General features: G+C 42.1%; 1 protein-coding gene across 1 annotated transcript in view; it reads right to left on the reverse strand.

Annotated features, from left to right (window-relative positions):
* Positions 1-21,042, reverse strand: part of LOC126419825 (serine protease inhibitor I/II-like) — a 104,555-nt gene extending 83,513 nt beyond the window's left edge. Inside the window, exon 1 of the mRNA XM_050087057.1 lies at positions 20,952-21,042. Coding sequence (XP_049943014.1) covers positions 20,952-21,021 — 70 coding nt within the window. The 5' untranslated portion in view covers positions 21,022-21,042. The remainder of the gene's footprint in view (positions 1-20,951) is intronic.
* Positions 21,043-21,251: the final 209 nt, after the last annotated feature.

Below are 21,251 nucleotides of genomic sequence, written 5' to 3' on the forward strand. Positions count from 1 at the left end.
GTGTAGAAGACTGCCATAGGCCACCGCCTTGTTCTTCTAGAAGTCGTGTAATTATGCGTCTTTTCGTCAAGTGCGTCAACTCCACCTTTTGTTTTATTGTAGTCATGGATTATTTCAGGCTTATTTTCCACCATACATTCTCCATGGTGCATTGTCGATATCAGGTTGACAACCTTGTTCTTTTTGGGGACGTGTGAAAGTATTGTTACAGAACCAGAGTATCCGTAGATTGAAGAAGACACATTTCTGCCCTTTGCTGTTGAAAAGCTTGGTGGTAGCTCAGCCTTGTTCTTTCTCATGGTGCCAATATAAGTCAAATTACAGTTCGACAACTCATTGACCAACTCCACACTTGAGAACCAGTTGTCCCCTGTCACATTTCTGTTACTTCCCTTGATTGGTTCAACCAACCGCATGACAACAGCTGTTGGTAAGAGGACACGGCGCGGGATGGCTACAGCTGATTTTCCCGAATATATCTCTGCATTCAAACAGTAGTGCATTTTGGCATCAGCTAGAATAAATATTTTTATACCGTATTTCCGTGGCTTGGATGGAATGTACATCCTAAATGGACATCTACCACGGAATCCTACAAGCATTTCGTCAACAGTGACGTACTCTCCGACTGAATAGTTTTCTTGACAAGCTTCTATCAATGAATTGAAGAGCCAAGAGATGTGGTACAGTTTATCTGTGAGTTTCCTTGCGTCACGGGTTGCTGCATCATCAAAACGAAGGCAACGTAATAAAAACAGCAAACGTTTCAAGGGCATAGTTGCCCTAAAAATTGGTCTACCAGTGCCGTTTGTAGCATATAAACCATTCAGATCTTCGTTGTTTGACTTGAAGGCTCCCCACAAATAACAAAGACCTATGACAGCTTTTATTTCAGTACTGTCTGTTAGATTTGAAAAAGAATTCTTTTTTGACTCAGGTGGCAATGACATAATCTTTTCATTGGTTCTGAGTACTACCTCTGCAATCATTTCTTTGCTGAAAAGTAGTTCCCAAAATGCTAGAGGGGTCTTTTCTGTTACCTGTCTAGCTGCATTACGTATGCCAGGAAAGTGAATTGGAGCAATGATGTTGGTTTGAGAGGTTCTTCCACGTATGCTGGGTGTTGTTGACCACTTGAATCTGTTTCTTCCATAGATATAATTAGTTCCAGATTGTTCGTTGTTACTGTCTCCATCATCACTTTCATCACTTCCAGTTTCATGTTCACTAATTTCATAGTCACTGTCGCTTCCACTTATGTCTTCAATATCACTGTCCAATGGTTCGTTCAGATTATCTGTAGTATCTTCCTCGCTCATTTTTCTGAAGCACTACACCGTAAATCCAAGATACCGGAAATAATGCCACGAAAAGAAAACTTTCACTAACGGTACACCTGGGTCCACGGGACCCGATCACCTTTATAGAAACAAAACTAACAAAGAAACGCCTGCAACAATGTTGTGGGCTGGTAGCCAGTTGATTGTTAGGAGAGTACAGGGAGAGGGAAGTCAGTGCTACCACACACATCACGGAGCTGGAAAAAAGAAATTTCGCTCGGGTCCCTGGGACCCAGGTGTACCAGTTACGGGTTAAAGAAGATAAATTAAGCTGTAGTTTGCCAGGTTTAATGAATAAAGAAAGTGTTTCACAACAACAGGTAAGCAGACAACCACACAATTGTCGCCTCACTTTCACATGGATTGAACTCCACGCCATTGTTGACATACGTAGCGAAAACGAGCCAACACACTGCGAACTGAAAACGAAGTAGGTGGTCCGAGTAGCATCCGTCGATTATGCACTTGGCGAACGGCGTTTCGAATAAAGCAGCAAGGATTATACAACACTGGAAAATGGAAAGTGTTAACACCAGGAAGCAACAGTCCGATTTTTATCAAACTTTGTACAGAAGTTCTTTATATAAAGGGTACTAAACGATTAAACTTTTAGTCCATTCGATACTGATGTCAGTTTCAGAATGAGGTTCGAATGTACCCTTTTACTCGTTGTAACATGGAAGGAAACATCCTCAGTGTGTCAACTTCAGGGATTTCTTGCAATGCCAGAAACATGAAGATTGCTGGTTGGAGTCTTGAGTGAAAAGTATATGTGTTCCCATAGCAACCTAGACGTGCACCATGGGTGACAAACTGGGGAATGAGACAGTTAGTCAAACATTGGTATGCGTTTGTGGTATGAACTGCATTCTTGCAATATACTCCTCAAAAATCAAAAATGATATCCGAGTCATAAAGCATATGGCAACAGGCTTTACCAGTCTCGCTACATAGAGGATGTTAGTAGGGTAAGTGCAGATATATCTGTTCATGAGTGAGGACAGTGTGCTGAATATTACATCAGCCTTTCTAATTTGTAGCTATTACGACAATTATGTTTTTAGGTCGGTTAGTACCTCCAAATACACTTGGCACAAGCAAGCCATTAATGTTCATTTCCCCTGGGCAGTAGCCCAGTTATTGAAGCGTGGACACATGGACCCCAAATGGATACACTATACTGGCAGGCACAGTCCTTTACACTGCATAGTTAAAACTGTGCAGAAAACTTCAGGTAGTGAATTATGTGACGTGTTTGTGTAAAAACTGATAGATGCAGTGAAAATACAATTGACACCCTGCAGTGGGCACATATTAAGATACCAATGATCGCAATATCTGTGCCTAAACCTCTAACACTATGCATTGGCCAACATTCAGCCTCCCTTCAACAATCACCAAATCAGCCCTTTTGTCATTTGCAATAGCTCCCCACATAATTGCTTCGCGAGCTGCAGAGGTATGGGTTATGAGAATCACGGAACATTTTTGCTATTCATCAGGTCGTCTCTGGATACGTTAGCATCGATGTGACCGCCGTAAACAGAAGTAAGTCTCTTCGCTGAGCAGCACAGAATTACATTACGTACCCCAGTTGACTCTGCCTCCAAACCTTGAAAGTATCTTTGGTCTGTTGTACAGTGTCAGCCATAAACAATGCACAACTCGGCATCTCAAGCCAGGGTCCACTAGTATATTCCGGACGAAGAGTAACCTCTGCCCAGACTTCAACTGTAGTCATCCGTCTATTCGTGTGATCCAGCCGATAGTCCTACGATGTTCTTGTGGCGCAGTTTTCTGGAAGGATACTGGCTTACTCATTCGGCCACACGGTCATCTTCAGTCAACCTCGTCACCACTCGTTCCGCAGACGTGGAATAACCACTGCATCTGAACCATAGAAATCGGTACTGGATCTTCTTTTTGTCATATATAAATGCTCTTCTGTCGTGCAAGAAAGAGTCAGAAATAGTTCCCTTTCTTAATGATCCAAGTATTACAATCAAGCCTTATAGAGTAAATTCAATACTTGGAAAGTTAAATAGCATTTTTTCGAAAAAGAATAACTGATTCACTGCAAATGGACTGTTACTGAATTTAGATAAAACACAATACATGGAATACAGTACTGCAGAACGCCTGATAACACTATCAGAGACAATGGAGGAGGGTAAAACAATAAATGAAACAGAATATCATTAACTCTTAGGTGTTTATATTGATAATAACCTGACCCAGATTTCACACGTTACCAAACTTCTTCAGTTCCTAAGTTCTGCAACTTTTCTCTTACGAATAATATCAGTACTTCACACACTAAAGTCTCGAGAGGTCTTATTCTACAGCAGTGCGTCATTGAGGAAAAGAGTCTTTCTTGCACAGAATAATAAGAATGATAAGGATAACATGTGGGTACCCTAGCACTTCTTGTACATAACTTTTTAAACAGTCAGCCATACTGAAAACAGCCTCACATTCCATTATGAGCTTCGTTGCCAACCTCCAGTCACAGTTTAAAATAACAGAACCATTCACAAGCCTAATACCAGAAGCATAAATTATCTACACTATACGTGGTGTCCACTGTAGAACCTCTTGTACACATCTCTTTAAACAGTTGCGCATATGACAACAGCCTCACAGTCCATTTACTATCTTATGAAGTTTTTATACCAGCTGTCAATCACGGATTGAAAACAACAGTAACATTAATAAGTATAATAGCAAAAGAAGAAATGATTAACATTATCTAGTAGAAAATGTTGTAGGCAGCTGTTTAATCTGTCTGGGATACTGACAACAGCCTCACAGTACATTTACTACATAATGAAGCTTTCTGTCAACAATCAATAACAGGTTGAAAACGACAGTTAACATTCGTAAGCATAATGCCAGAAGGAGAAATGGTTTACACTATCTATCACTCATTCTTAGTGGGGCCCGGAAAAGTTTGAGACAGTACGCTATAAAAATCGTAGGCCCCGACTGAGTAATGTAAAGACTTTAATGGATAATAAAAATGTAGAACAGATGGTATTCAATGGGGACAAGAGTGAGACATTGAGCATATCTAAGTATAAAACACTGTATGCATTAAAAAAAACTTAAGTAATATACACGGTCAGTATGTCGGCATATTAGTCGCTGAGAAGATGTACTGATTAGTTTCACATAATAGGTAGATGTTGAATTTATGGTCCACGGAACGTGCAAGAGAACTAACATACAATATAAGAGATATCAGCATTGTTCAATGAGAAAATGAACGCACTGAACTCAGAGGGAAACCAGAGAGCACATTTTTCTGTGAGCATCTCTCGGTACCGCAGGCGAGATACTTACCTCTCAGGTGCAGTAGGTGTCAGACTATACTAGAGCATTATTGGAGAAATTCAGCTGTTTCGTTTTGAAAAGTAAAATACGTAAGTAATGATATCAAATACTTCGATAAATCAAGCAGTACTAGAAGTTGAATATGTATCCGAACAGGGCTTGCCTGATATGTTGATGATTTTGGCTAAAGCGGTAGCTGCGCAATGGCGTTTAGAGAAAATAAGGTTCTAATTGTCAGCTGTGTGTTCCAGCATCTTTGATACTTATCAGCCTTTAATTGCGTAGTGGTTTTCAGTTATTTTTCCTGAGAGTAGATCAAATTAAGCTTTGCTCTCCCAGCAATCTATGTATTTCTAAAGAGAGGGAAATTTAAGTACTAATCTGAAAACAACGATTGTTGATATAAGTGTAGGTGTAATAGTACAAAAGCAGTATAAGTTTTCACTTTGGTCCGTTTGCCACAGATGGCGTGGAGAAGACGGAGGAAGCAAAAGAAATTAGCTTCTAAAATAACATGAATTACTTTGAAAGACAGGAAAAAGTGATAATGGAGAGGAGGAAAAATGAGAAAAGAGAGAATAAAAGAGGATTTCTATCGCGGAATGTGATAACGTTTCTCTTTTGATGTCATGCTGGTAATTTACTTTAATGAGAGTAGAATGTGTTTCAGCATTTTGTAAAACACGAATATTGATGAATCATATCCAAACTGAGCAGGAACGGCGTTGAAAAGATTCCAGCATGTTTACTTTTTTGTACCGTTCTCCCTATTTCTTTTAGACTCCACCTTCAGAGACCGTACGTCTTAAGCAGAATATAGTGTCAAACTATATACGTCACACTCCTCTAGAATTTACGAATCGCTATCTCCCGTGCACCATTTAAACCGAGTCCTGTATTGTAATTAAGATTGGATGTGTGGTGTCACCGCCAGACACCACACTTGCTAGGTGGTAGTTTTAAATCGGCCGCGGTCCGTTAGTACATGTCGAACCCGCGTGTCGCCACTGTGTGATCGCAGACCGAGCGCCACCACAAGGCAGGTCTCGAGATACGGAATAGCACTCGCCCCAGTTGTACGGACGACTTTGCTAGCGACTACACTGACGAAGCCTCGCTCCTTTGCCGAGCAGATAGTTAGAATAGCCTTCAGCTAAGTCTATGGCTACGACCTAGCAAGGCGCCATTAGCCTTACATAGCAATTGATACTTATCGTATAAAGCATGTCTCATCAAGAACGATGTATACAACAAGGATGGATTAAAGTTAAGTATTCCAAAAGCTACGTACTTTTCTTTATAGCATTCATTACGTATCCTGTTTCAGACCTCACGCCATCCTTCGTGTGTTTATAGCGTGCATTGCGGTCCTCTCAAATCACACTGTGTCGGCACTTCTGTCGACACATCAGGATGGTATATATTTATTAAAGGAGACGCGTTGAGGAGACAGAATGCTGAGGGACTGTTGGGGACGTATTCTTAATGATCATACAATTTGTGGCATTATCAAACAGGCAAATAGTGGCTAATCATAAAACTAATAACAAGGATAGTTTGGTTGCACTTGAATTTTTATTTGATGTGAAACAGGTCTCTGTTACTACTAAAAACTAAAATGGTTATTTATACACTCCTGGAAATTGAAATAAGAACACCGTGAATTCATTGTCCCAGGAAGGGGAAACTGTATTGACACATTCCTGGGGTCAGATACATCGCATGATCACACTGACAGAACCACAGGCACATAGACACAGGCAACAGAGCATGCACAATGTCGGCACTAGTACAGTGTATATCCACCTTTCGCAGCAATGCAGGCTGCTATTCTCCCACGGAGACGATCGCAGAGATGCTGGATGTAGTCCTGTGGAACGGCTTGCCATGCCATTTCCACCTGGCGCCTCAGTTGGACCAGCGTTCGTGCTGGACGTGCAGACCGCGTGAGACGACGCTTCATCCAGTCCCAAACATGCTCAATGGGGGACAGATCCGGAGATCTTGCTGGCCAGGGTAGTTGACTTACACCTTCTAGAGCACGTTGGGTGGCACGGGATACATGCGGACGTGCATTGTCCTGTTGGAACAGCAAGTTCCCTTGCCGGTCTAGGAATGGTAGAACGATGGGTTCGATGACGGTTTGGATGTACCGTGCACTATTCAGTGTCCCCTCGACGATCACCAGTGGTGTACGGCCAGTGTAGGAGATCGCTCCCCACACCATGATGCCGGGTGTTGGCCCTGTGTGCCTCCGTCGTATGCAGTCCTGATTGTGGCGCTCACCTGCACGGCGCCAAACACGCATACGACCATCATTGGCATCAAGGCAGAAGCGACTCTCCTCGCTGAAGACGACGCGTCTCCATTCGTCCCTCCATTCACGCCTGTCGCGACACCACTGGAGGCGGGCTGCACGATGTTGGGGCGTGAGCGGAAGACGGCCTAACGGTGTGCGGGACCGTAGCCCAGCTTCATGGAGACGGTTGCGAATGGTCCTCGCCGATACCCCAGGAGCAACAGTGTCCCTAATTTGTTGGGAAGTGGCGGTGCGGTCCCCTACGGCACTGCGTAGGATCCTACGGTCTTGGCGTGCATCCGTGCGTCGCTGCGGTCCGGTCCCAGGTCGACGGGCACGTGCACCTTCCGCCGACCACTGGCGACAACATCGATGTACTGTGGAGACCTCACGCCCCACATGTTGAGCAATTCGACGGTACGTCCACCCGGCCTCCCGCATGCCCACTATACACCCTCGCTCAAAGTCCGTCAACTGCACATACGGTTCACGTCCACGCTGTCGCGGCATGCTACCAGTGTTAAAGACTGCGATGGAGCTCCGTATGCCACGGCAAACTGGCTGACACTGACGGCGGCGGTGCACAAATGTTGCGCTGCTAGCGCCATTCGACGGCCAACACCGCGGTTCCTGGTGTGTCCGCTGTGCCGTGCGTTTGATCATTGCTTGTACAGCCCTCTCGCAGTGTCCGGAGCAAGTATGGTGGGTCTGACACACCGGTGTCAATGTGTTCTTTTTTCCATTTCCAGGAGTGTATTTATATTTGTTGGGAAGACCATACAGAGAGATAACGTGATGATGTTGCAGACCTGAAGGGGTGATGAAGAAGGGTAAATGTAGCAATTTGAAGTAAGGGACCAAAGTCGAAAGCTATAAGCGAAAATCGTTCAGCTACTTCTGACAGTGGAATACATGTACTGGCACTGTTGTTGGTTAGACTGTAGAGTAGGCAACTTCCGGAGGTGGTAGTACGAACCAAAACAAGAAAAATAATGTCTCTGAAATGCAGACGAATCATAACAGCTATGAGCACTTGTTCATCCTCTCAACTGCGAAACACATCTCTTCCACAGAACAAGTGTCCATAGCTCTTAAGGTATTCATTTTAGAGCCCATATTTACTGGACTTTTTCTTCTTGTTTTGGTCCATACTACCTAATCAAAAAGTATGTAAACCAAAGAGCTTGCAGCAGAAGAAATATGTTTTGCAGTATCGTTGATGTACAAGTGCTCATAGCTGTTAAGGTATCCATTTTATTGATCATGTTCACTAGACGTTTTTCTTGTTGCAGTCCATAATACTCCTCTGAAAGCTGCCCACTGCACAGTCGTAGCAACAACAGTACCGGTGCGTGTATTCCTTTGCCAGAGGTATCTAAAAGATTTTCTTTATAACTTTCGACTCATTCGATTCCGGAGCAGGCCGCTGATCTCAAATTGATACATACCCTTTGTAACGCCGGAAATGCATATCCTCCTATTTCCATCTATTGTACTATACTTTTTTTCCTTGTTTTGTTACCTCAAGATATGACATTTCTGTCCCTTTATATATTGTAATTGCTTTACTGTTTGGACATATATATATTTATGCACTTATGTCGATGTATAATTGGTTTGTTTCGCAAATATTATTTGTATTTTTACGCTGGGTCTTGCCTAGGGAAAACTGCTATCGAACGATTACATCGATGGGTCGTGTGAAGAATCAAAGTGTGTAGGATCTTTGGTAGTGTTAACTCTGCCGCGTGGAGCGCGGGCAGAGCAGTGAGAGTCTGGCGGGAGTAGCGAGTGGAGCAGGGGTTGTGTGACGCTCCCGCGAGTTGCCGCGCTTTCGGGGTTTGGCAGCATGTAATTGCGCTCGACTCGCGATGATAGTTTCTGACATGGTGTCGCGGACGGGAAGCATTAGCTGGCGCACATCAAGAGCCCGTTTCGCCTGGTGACCGTGTCAAGAAGAAGACGCGCCAACATCCAGCTTCTGCAACAGCGACGGCCGACAATGAGTGACTGTCGCCACCTCCTCGATCGACGGCTACAAACCTTCAATCAACCAACAAGGAAGACTAAAACCACGTAAAGTTTCAGAACTGTATGGCAGACCTCAGCTTTTCAAATTGTTCCATTTGCCTCGCAAAATTACAGCAACTTAGCATGAACCTTTGTTGCTCATTGTCCCAATTGCATTGCCAAGCAGGGTCCCTTCCTTTTCCGAAATGAACCCGAGTGTCGTTGAAATTCAAGCGCCAGCATTAAAATAATATAATTAGATTTCACTGCTTTAATTTCAAAGTTCAGTAGCTGGCTACAATATTTAGGTTACACGAGCACAAATTTAAAGTGCGAGTTTTGTTAGCATATTTTAGCTTACCTGTGACTGCAGCTCAGCTTGGTACGTACTAAATTTTACTATTGTTAATAGTTCAGAATCATTTAATTCAAGTTCAAAGTTAAATCTCTTGTTTCTAAATTGCGTAGAGTCAAGCTGCTTTTGAAATGATTGTTGAGGTAGCCCAAGACTAACCGTATTTTACTGGATTTCGATGTGCTTCAGAAAGAAAGCTCACTATTAACTTCAGTCACTAAATTAACTTTCGATTTTCCGGTTTTATTAATTCTTTTGCTAAATTAAGTCAGAGTGTAGCGAAATTTATTACTTCTGACAAACTTTCAGTTTTCACACTACACGTGTCAACCTTCAGTTGCCACGCTTCTAGTGTTAATTATATGTGTAATAACCTTTCCTTTTCAGTTACTATAGTAATTGTCCTTAGGACTGGCGACCGTGATTTCCCCCAAATCTCAAATATCTAATTACCGCTAGTTAATTGTTAACGTAACGGCCGCACATTTACTTTCTTTATTAACTTTACCCCTTTTCAAAATTAATTTCCACCAGTTTCATTTGCATTTTTCCTTTCATTTAGATGTAACCCTTTCCTCCCTCTTTACCGATAGATTAACTTCGGTGACGATTGCTTTTCCCAAATTTCCATTAGGTACACGCGGTTTAATTTTTCACTGTCATTAAGGTCGATAAGTGAGGGGGGAGGTTACACGTGGCGACCTGGTGACAGGACAATCTTCAAATTTGAGGTTGTTCTGGACACGAATTTTGCATTGTGCAAATCTCGTAACAAAGTACTGGTTACGAAATGGTCGATACGTCAGCGAGAATATTCGTGTGAGGAATCCTAATTAGAGTTGAGATTTTGCATTTATATTGAAAATTATTAAAATGAGTGAAGGCAACAATTACCAAAATTTGGTAGACTTGGATACGGAACAATCGGTCGAACAGTGGGAAACGCGCACAGCGGTACCCATTGTTCCGGGGCAGGCGGCTAGCATGAAAGATGCGACCGCCGAAACGCAACAAAGAGCAGAAATGGAATTCCAGACTTTAGAAAATGTTTCGGAATCGGAAGTGAAAATCAAATCTGAATCCCTTGATGACGAATACGGGGGGACAATGAAAGAGGAAGCCGCTACGGAAGTAAAACCGGTGGTTTCCGGGAATTTAACTGATTTATTGAATGTTTTGATTAACGAAATCAAGAGTCAATCGGCAGAAATTAAAGATCAGGCTGCCAAGCAAGAAGCTCAGGCTGCCGAGCAAGCAGCTCAGGCTGCCAAGCAAGTAGCTCAGTCTGAAAAAATTGAACGAATGCTAGACAATCAGAACAAAGCTATTAATGTTGTTAACAACAATGTTGAAGTTGTTAACACAAAAGTTGATAAAATCAAAGACGATATTGTCGTGATTAATACCGAAATCGGTAACCTTAAACAGGAAATGATAGGCGTTCAGGCGGAAATTGCGAGCATAAATACTCGTTTTGATTCAGAAATTAGCAGAATCGAGAAAAGTGTAGGAGACGCAGTTGCTCCGATCATCGACAATAAGGTGACGGAACAAATTCAATTAGTGAGAAAAGAGGATCAACAGAAGGTGGAAACTTTAAAGGCTTTAGTATCCGAAGTAGATACCAAAGTGACGAAGCAGGCTAACACCTGCGAAGAGAAAAAGAGGGAAGTGGAAACGCTTGCGACAACCACTTGCCAAGTGATTACGAGGGTGTCGGAATTAGAAAGGAAACTTGACGAAAAACAGAGCTATGTGCCAATCTGTGCACATAGTTCGGAGTTGTTGACGAAAGAGGAGCGGTTCGACCCCTTGAAAAAAGGCGGTATACACCCGACGGATTTCATTAAAAATTGTGAAAGAGTTTTACCCAGATCATGGACTAATGAGAGAAAAATTAATGCGGTTATTGATGTGTTGGCTGGTGATGCCAAGCGTTGGGGCTTAAACCTCAACATTACGAACCTGACTTTTGACGAGTTTAAAAATTTGTTTCTGGCTGAATACTGGTCAGAGCAAAAACAGCAAAGTGTCTGGCGCGAATTTGTCGTATCGAGGCCTTTCGATGCGAATTCGGGCGGCTCGATGAAGGAGTTTTGTGAGGGCTGGATCCGCAAGTTGGAATATTTGCGTGATCGCCGCACGGAATCCGAAATAGTCTGGGAACTCTACATGAAGCTTCCAGATGATACAAAACGCTATGTAGGAAGCAATTACAGGACAATCAATGATTTCCTGGGAAGAGTTGAGGACGAGGACTATTGGCGCAATAATCGCGACAGTGGTAGAGGCCGTGGTAACAACAACGGGTACCACAGCAACCACACCAACGATAACCATGGGAATAATGCATACCGCAACCATGGCAGCATTAACAATAATGGTTCGGACCGTAATAACAATCGGTACAATGCAAATAATAACCGGAATGACGGAAACCAGTATCATACTAACGTGATACGGGCTTCACAGAATAGTAATAATGCCAGAGGGTGTGACCAGCCGCCTCAGCAGTATCCGGGGAGCGTATCTGCTGGGACGAGACAGGGAAACCATTAGCCGCGCCGGTGAGGGGCCGACCGGGCGTGGAGAAATTTTGGCGGCCCAATAACAGGAGAAAACCCAGGTGTCGTCGTTATGAAAATTCCGTATGGAATAATCAACGGCGGGAGAGTGTGCCAGTGTTAGGAGAAAGGAGTGCGCCCACAAGTAGTAAATCAGCTGTATACATGGCAGCAGAAAATACATTCACTGTCAGTGAGAACAATTTAAGTAGTGTTCCGGAAATCGATTATAAAGTGGCAGCTGTAATACCCACAGCGGAACTGGAGATTGAGTTTAAGAATGATTCGCAATTGTTGAGAGAAGATCAGATGTCGGATAAAACGTCCGTCATCGAGCGAGGGGATGCAGAGAGGGATGAGGTCTGGTTAAGGCAGTTCGGTCGCTTATACGACGAACTAAGAGATTATAGGGGCCTGTACGGGAGGAGTGTTTATAGGGAGCGCGGGCAGGATTTGCCGCGTCTCGTCCCACAGGAAGATAGTATTTGTGAAGTGATGGAAAGTTCTGGCCCTAACCGGCAGACTTTACCAGAAATAGTTGATGTTAATGGGGAGCACGAGCAAGATTCGTCGTGTTTCGTCCCGCAGGAGTTAGATGTTGAAGTAGTAACGGAAAGTTCTGGCCCTAACCGGCAGACTTTACCGAAAGTTATAGTGGTAGAAGTAGCCGACCCATCCGACGCAAACCTCCAGTTTAAACATTGCGAGAGTATTAAGGAGAAAGATTACGAAAATTTTAGTGATAGCCGGACACGATTGGTAGAAAAGCACATAGATTACAGCGTGTACGAGGTTAGAGCTGACGTTATACGGTCAGACGGTAGCAGTGTGGGTTGCGCAGATCCAGAGGAAGTAATTGCAGATACTACTGGGCACATTTCTCCAGGTAGATTGGCGGATGAGATTAATCTGACCAAAGTGGAATCAACGAAGGTGACGATTAGTGAATTGATAGCAAAGCAACACTCACTAGTTGACGAGTTACAGGAAAAGGTTTCGGTATTGGAGGCGAAGCTACAGACTAAGCCTCAGGACAAACGTGTTAAAATTAAAACTGTATGTAAACAGAGGCTGAAAAAGCCGCCAGATAAATCGGAGTTAGGATCAAAGCCGGATGGTTTTTTCTGGAATGACCTGGATATAGACGAGGATTTACTGTGGGAAAATAAAGAAACAGTCGAGGACAAGTGTAGACAGATAGTAGTGTCTGTTAATATGCACGACCTACAACTAAACGTGTTGATTGACACCGGTGCAGAATTGAGTGCTGTATCTGGGAAAATATTTGAGTTACTGAAAGACAGACCTGGCATCGTAGTTATGCCAGTAACAGGAGTGAAAATTATTGGTGCTACTGGGAAGGCCAGTAAACCGGTCACAAAACAGATTTTTGTCAACTTCGAGATATGTGGGGCACGATTTGAACAAGAGTTTGTCGTCGTGCCAGACTTCACTACGGAAGTAATTATCGGGTTAGATTGGCTATTAAAGTACCGTGCAGCGATTAACTGCGAAAGCAAAACGTTGACATGTACGTCCCAAGATAAAACAATAGTAGTTAGTTTTGACGAGGCAGGAGACGGTGTGCATAGGCAATACCAGCCTATACACATTGTTAACTGGCCGGATGGTATTGACGTAGGTATGAAGCTGAACTACTGTAATGTGAAGAATCTCGGCATTGACAATAATGTAGAAAGTGAATTGGAAAGTATTGTAGACGGTGTGTCAAACGTAACACACGAACAAAGACGAGGCCGACTTTCCCGTACCTATTGCCATCACAACCATAGGGCATGGGGCAAATATGTAGCAGTATTTGAGAGAATTATGAACACCTTGAGACATGAATCTACGGGATTTTCTCCAGAGGAAATCCTGTTGGGTGACAGAAGTACAAGTTTAGTGGAAGAGATAATCAAATTCCCTCCACGGATTGACATTAGTATTGGTGTGAAAAAAGATCGTTTGCGAGAAGTAATGAAGCTTAAAGCCGATGCTCGCATACGTCGTCATGACGCTAAAGCGCGTTTTGCTAAGTTTGCGATCGGAGACTTAGTACTTGTAAAAGCTCATGAGAAATCGAGCGAGATAGACAATGAAATCTCTAAATTTAAGTTTGTTTATAATGGACCATATAAAGTCATTGGTATACCTCACACAAATGCTTATTGCTTAGAGTATCCAAGCTCTGGAAAGCTGTTAGGTATACGAAATATAATAGATTTGAAATTGTACCAACCTAGGATCGATTAATACCACACAATGGGTAATTTGTACAATATGTAAATATAGAGTGTAAGATTTAAGGTTTGCTAGATTGCCATGATTTTGACTGACCAAGAGGACATTAAAGAAGTTGTAATTAATAAGTAATTAATTTTGATTAATCAGTTTAATTTTAATCAATTTAATCATGATCTAATCAACTGAAAAATCCAAGCTGCTAGTTTAAGTTTTCAGCTGAGTCACAGTAGATTAAAGAATGTAAATATGCTTTTGTAACTAGCTGTCAGATTTCATGAATGTGTGTTTTATTAGTCATTCCCGATGTACTTAGACGCTGTTTTAAGTTTCAGGCTAGTACATGCGTGTGATGATGGACAGTGTTGAGCTATCCACTGTGATAGTATTAAAGGACTCCTTGAGATTACTCGGGAGTGAGTTTTTCCGAAAGAATTCAGTGAAACGGACGTTCTGGAAATGCCGTTACAAGGGCGAGAGAGATCAAGCGTGCCGCACAGGCGGGCGCAACAATACTGGTGGGGCGGAACCTCTGTCGGCCTTTGTGCCGCTGTTGGCTCTTGGGCCGCTGTCGGCATTCTTTGTACTTGCGAGTACGGAAGGCGGAATTGTTTTTCTTCCTGGACAGCTGAAAGAATTCTACTGTCAATATTTATGTTTTTTTTTCGATCTGATGTGTGTTATTTTCTTGTTTAGCGTTTAATGGACTCCCATGACGAGAATATTAATTATGGAAGGGTTATGTAAAAATGTGTATTCTATGTAATTAATTATTAATTTGCGTATTTTGATCTACCTGTTTTTGTGACCATGTACTCTGATTAATTTTGTAAATAGTATTCCATTTCTTGATACTGTTGGGAATTTTGACAATTTTAGAATAGCTAAACCATTTTCTATGTTTTCTATGAATTTTAATATGTTGTCAACCTGTTTTATTTTGTGCAAGATGACAGAGTGGAATAAGATTAGGAGTGTCTCCACTCAATTATTATGGTCTAAAAAATTGATTTATGGTTAATTAGACGAATGCTAAATTTTGTTGATGTTTTGAGCATATGCATTTCCGCTGTTTCTTTTTTGGGACATTTTCTGAGTCTGTTTACGTTACACGAACATCCTCAGACAATGTGGGGCACGTGTAACGCCGGAAATGCATATCCTCCTATTTCCATCTATTGTACTATACTTTTTTTCCTTGTTTTGTTACCTCAAGATATGACATTTCTGTTCCTTTATATATTGTAATTGCTTTACTGTTTGGACATATATATATTTATGCACTTATGTCGATGTATAATTGGTTTGTTTCGCAAATATTATTTGTATTTTTACGCTGGGTCTTGCCTAGGGAAAACTGCTATCGAACGATTACATCGATGGGTCGTGTGAAGAATCAAAGTGTGTAGGATCTTTGGTAGTGTTAACTCTGCCGCGTGGAGCGCGGGCAGAGCAGTGAGAGTCTGGCGGGAGTAGCGAGTGGAGCAGGGGTTGTGTGACGCTCCCGCGAGTTGCCGCGCTTTCGGGGTTTGGCAGCATGTAATTGCGCTCGACTCGCGATGATAGTTTCTGACATGGTGTCGCGGACGGGAAGCATTAGCTGGCGCACATCAAGAGCCCGTTTCGCCTGGTGACCGTGTCAAGAAGAAGACGCGCCAACATCCAGCTTCTGCAACAGCGACGGCCGACAATGAGTGACTGTCGCCACCTCCTCGATCGACGGCTACAAACCTTCAATCAACCAACAAGGAAGACTAAAACCACGTAAAGTTTCAGAACTGTATGGCAGACCTCAGCTTTTCAAATTGTTCCATTTGCCTCGCAAAATTACAGCAACTTAGCATGAACCTTTGTTGCTCATTGTCCCAATTGCATTGCCAAGCAGGGTCCCTTCCTTTTCCGAAATGAACCCGAGTGTCGTTGAAATTCAAGCGCCAGCATTAAAATAATATAATTAGATTTCACTGCTTTAATTTCAAAGTTCAGTAGCTGGCTACAATATTTAGGTTACACGAGCACAAATTTAAAGTGCGAGTTTTGTTAGCATATTTTAGCTTACCTGTGACTGCAGCTCAGCTTGGTACGTACTAAATTTTACTATTGTTAATAGTTCAGAATCATTTAATTCAAGTTCAAAGTTAAATCTCTTGTTTCTAAATTGCGTAGAGTCAAGCTGCTTTTGAAATGATTGTTGAGGTAGCCCAAGACTAACCGTATTTTACTGGATTTCGATGTGCTTCAGAAAGAAAGCTCACTATTAACTTCAGTCACTAAATTAACTTTCGATTTTCCGGTTTTATTAATTCTTTTGCTAAATTAAGTCAGAGTGTAGCGAAATTTATTACTTCTGACAAACTTTCAGTTTTCACACTACACGTGTCAACCTTCAGTTGCCACGCTTCTAGTGTTAATTATATGTGTAATAACCTTTCCTTTTCAGTTACTATAGTAATTGTCCTTAGGACTGGCGACCGTGATTTCCCCCAAATCTCAAATATCTAATTACCGCTAGTTAATTGTTAACGTAACGGCCGCACATTTACTTTCTTTATTAACTTTACCCCTTTTCAAAATTAATTTCCACCAGTTTCATTTGCATTTTTCCTTTCATTTAGATGTAACCCTTTCCTCCCTCTTTACCGATAGATTAACTTCGGTGACGATTGCTTTTCCCAAATTTCCATTAGGTACACGCGGTTTAATTTTTCACTGTCATTAAGGTCGATAAGTGAGGGGGGAGGTTACACCTTTCTCATCACCTCTGAAAGTCTGTAACATGATCACGAACGCAACTCGTATATCACATTTGTAAATGTCTAGAGTAATGTGCACACTGCACACCAATAAAATTACAGCACGAGAAAGGACGGAATGAACGAAATTTTACTTACTGTGCAAATACAGCAGCACTAGGAAGAATTGGTTACTGTATTTGTAGGTGGTTTCTGAGTATACGGGGTAACAAATTTAGCACACAGATCTGCCACTTCTGTCGGCAACAACGGCCCTAATCCTGCTGGAAATTGCGTCGAACTGCGCTTGAATGACGTATGGGTACCTCATTACATGCAGCGTGAACTGTACGGCAAAATTCATCATTAGTAGCGGCTGGTAAGTGGTGGATTTCCAGTCTCTTGGCAGTCCATGAACAGATGTTTTCTATGGACGAGATATTAGGTGATCGTGTCGACCAGGTCAATAGTGGAACACTCCGTGTCTGAAGTAGATCAGAATGGCACAAGCAACATGCAGTCTAAGATAACGTCACTGTGAACTCGAAGATATGGCAGCCAGGTGGCGTAACACGTCAGAAATGTAATGGCTTCTATCCAAATTACCGGCTGTGCGGACAACAGGTGACCGAACTGTGTGAAAGTTGGTATCCCATGCCTCCACTCCAAGTGCTGAGGCCCATAAGACGGTGACAAATGCAACAGCAAAGTGCAACGGCGCGGTCATATGTTCGTCCTCAGAAAACAGTTCCACTCTTCTTGCGGTGATTTCTTATTCTCCAGTCCAGTCCACACACCTGGCCTGTTAAAAAAAGGCGTAATTTTCTTCGTCCAGATAATGGTGTAGCGGAAACCAACCACCCTACACGACTCTACAGGTGTGGAATCAGTAGTTTTGAAAATGGCATAAGTGAGCAACACCTAACGTCTGGAAAATTAAAAACAATCTCTTTGCCGAAAAATTATCAGTGCTAGAGACGCAACTTGTTTTCGTAATTACTTGTTGTCAACAACATATTCTACGAAATTTATTCAAGACATAATTCCTAGTCCTATTTTAATTGCAAGCACGAACATAAGAAGAACTGCAACACCATAAGATGACTATTCTTCCAAATCTTTATTTTTTACAATTTCTTCAACAAATAAAAATAATAATAAACAATGACACTGATGCCCTTTTCAAAACTAAGGTAATGAAAATATCTTAGAACAAACATAATACAGCTTAAACTATTTTAATTTTACAAAACTGAGCAACAGTACGATAACGGCACTTTCTAAGATATATTAACATACAAAGTGCATCTTTGTGCAACATTTTATTGCATAAGGTTTGACATAACGCCTTTTAATTTGCTTTTTCTCCGTCCTTTGTTGGCCACTTACAGAGCTCCTCATAGAAGGATATAATATGTTCTCCCGGAATATACTGCTGCAGATTTTTGATGTCCTCCACTTTCTTAGAGTTATTTGGACAAATAGAGAATAATTTGTTTTCACATTTTGCCAATTTAAAACTGTGAGATCTAAATCTGTCAATATAATCATAAGTTTTCGACACTCTCTTATTGTGCTTGAAGCATTAACACATGTAGTATTTTGATATGCGGAACTATTCTTTTTGTTCTTTAGGATATGCCTCCCTAAAGATTCAGCAGACAAAAACTTTGTCTTATAAAATTTATTCCACTAGTTTTTTAAATAAACTGAAAAAAATTCCGTGTGAATACGCTTATAAACTTACAACTTGAACTAACCCCCATCTACATTTTTGCACACTCTGTAGCTTTGTATAAACAATCATTTTGTTTCAAGTGTCTCTTTATAACGCCAAAATTACAATCGTAGGGGAGGAACTAATGACCCTATACTGGGTAGTATGGGTTAACTTTGTCAAAGCGTCCAGAGCAAAAAAGCGATCTTAGGAATCAGATAACAGTATGAGAGAGGACAACCCACTCTCTCACCTGTTTTTTGTATATGGAAAATTATTAAAGATTTTGTTACAATCTTATGCACCTCTAGCGAGACTGTAGAAAATTAATGGCCTGAGTAGACAGTGATGGAGTCTGGTAGGGCGCTAAAAGCATGAGGTACTTTTATGGTTCTTAGTTCGCAGAAACGGCATGTTGGAAGCTGAAAGCATTTGGCGGTGAGCCCATCCCTCAGTAAATCTTGCCAGATAGGCCCACAGTCGTAAAGGGCATACAGAGCAGCCCCTAGTCAAGACAGGTCTCCAGCAGGACACTGCCGCTATACCTGCATTGGCGTCAGCCAAAGTCTGGGCTGGGGTCGACAGACTGAAGGGACATGTCTACACAGTGGAGTCGTAAACTGGGCATTGTGTGCAGAGCCATGCGTAATAAAAATTCACAATTTTTCGTGTTCAGCGATAGTACAAATAGGCCTGTGACCCACTTCCATCAGCTGACCCGGTTGTATAAGAAACTCCGGCGTCTGATAAACGTTTAGAGATGGAATCTTTATTACATCTCATAGCTAGGGCTAATATGCTCCAAGGCACAGGTGATTTAGATAAAGATCTTTAAGATTGTATCTGTTTGCTTGTTGTCGCGGGAAGTGACGCGACTTTGGAGAAAAACATGTGTGTCGCATTACGAATAAAGAGTATTGATTCACAGTTCAACCACCTGCAATTTCACTACACTGTAAACGCGGAGGGAGTGCTAAACGTTCCATAACTTCCCAACACTCTTGTATATATTCCGAAAGCGATTCATCCAAAGTACTCAGTTACAGTGGATGAAAAAAAAAACTTGGAAACACTAAGAACACAACACATTGTCATGCCTAATACGGTGTAGGAAAACCGTTGGCATTCAAAACAGCTTCCAGTTGTCTCGGAATGGATAAATACAAGTCCTGTAAGATTTTCAAAGGAATCTTATCCCGTTCTTTCTGCAAAAAATTCAAAAGTCCAGGTAACCATAATGGAGGTGGATAGCGATCATGCAGACTTCTCTGCCAAGCAGGGACATAGGGGGTTGTCGTGTATCCCTAGAGTAACATTTAAAGCCGGTTCTTGAAACTTTGTTAATAGAATTTTTCGTAATAGTTTACGTGTGTCTTAAAGAGTCTGCCATTTCAGTTCCTTCAGTATCCTTGTGACACTCTCCCAGGTATTAAACAAACCTGTGGCCACTCGTGCTCCCCTTTCTGTATACGTTCAATATCTCCTGCTGCGTGTCCCACGCACTTGACCAATATTCTGGGATAGGTAGCATGAGTCATTTGTAAGCAATCTGCTTTGTAGACTGATTGCACTTTCCCAGTATTTTACCAATAAAGCCATCTCTGCCACCTGCTTTACCCACGACTGAACCTATGTGATCATTCCATTTCATATCCCTAAAAAGTGTTACATCTAGGTATTTGTATGAGTTGGCCGATTCCAACAGTGACTCATTGATATTATAGTCGGAGGATACTATCTTCTTTCGTTTAGTGAAGTGCAGAATTTTACATTTCTGAACATGTAGAGCAAGTTGCCAATCTCTTTGCCGTCTTGAAATCTTAGCAAGATCTGACTTCTCTCAGATAGTATTTCACTATAGATAACAGCATCATTTGCAAAAAGCTTGATATTAATATTGTCTGCAATGTCGTTGATATACAACATGAACAGCAAGGGACCAACTCAATTCCTTGGGGCACACCTACATCTATATCTGATAAAGACTCTCCATCCAAGATAACATGCTATGTCTTCCCTACCAAAAGGTTCTTAATCGAGTCACAAATTTCGCTTGATAACCCATATTTGACAAAGAGTAGTTGTACGTTGTGCAAAGGCTGTTAGGGACGCCACAGGAATACAGCAGTGTTCTGCATTTGACAAAGAGTAGTTGGACGTTGTACAAAGGATGTTAGGGACGTCACAGGAATACAGTAGTGTTCTGCACCGGCTACCTGGTTTTACAGCTGCGTAGTTTTAATGATATATCTCTAACATCATGCTTTCATTAGACAAAAGCAACATCAAGAGGAAAGCACTAGCCCGGACTAATTTTCCGCTGCTTTTACAGATAATACCTTAAGCTGCAAACTCACCCTGATCCGCCCGGACCACGAGGTCTAGTAGGATCATCGCTGCACAGACAGTGGCTGGTGCGCGTTTCATGCTGGCTGTGGTTCAGCCACGTAGCACGCGGACTGTCGGAGCTGCATCAGCGCACTGGCGACTCAGATATCGAACCGGTGCCCCCTCCACGGCGCCGTACATATGGTGGATAGGGCCCGGGTTACCCCTAGTAAACTTTCATCCTAGAAATTCATCGCTGTGTTCCAAATGTGTCTGTCATTTGTCTTTATAGCTCTACTCATTTGATCGATCACTTCTGGTGCCTCGAG

This window comes from Schistocerca serialis, chromosome 9, assembly GCF_023864345.2.
Source record: "Schistocerca serialis cubense isolate TAMUIC-IGC-003099 chromosome 9, iqSchSeri2.2, whole genome shotgun sequence".
Taxonomy (NCBI): Eukaryota; Metazoa; Arthropoda; class Insecta; order Orthoptera; family Acrididae; genus Schistocerca; species Schistocerca serialis.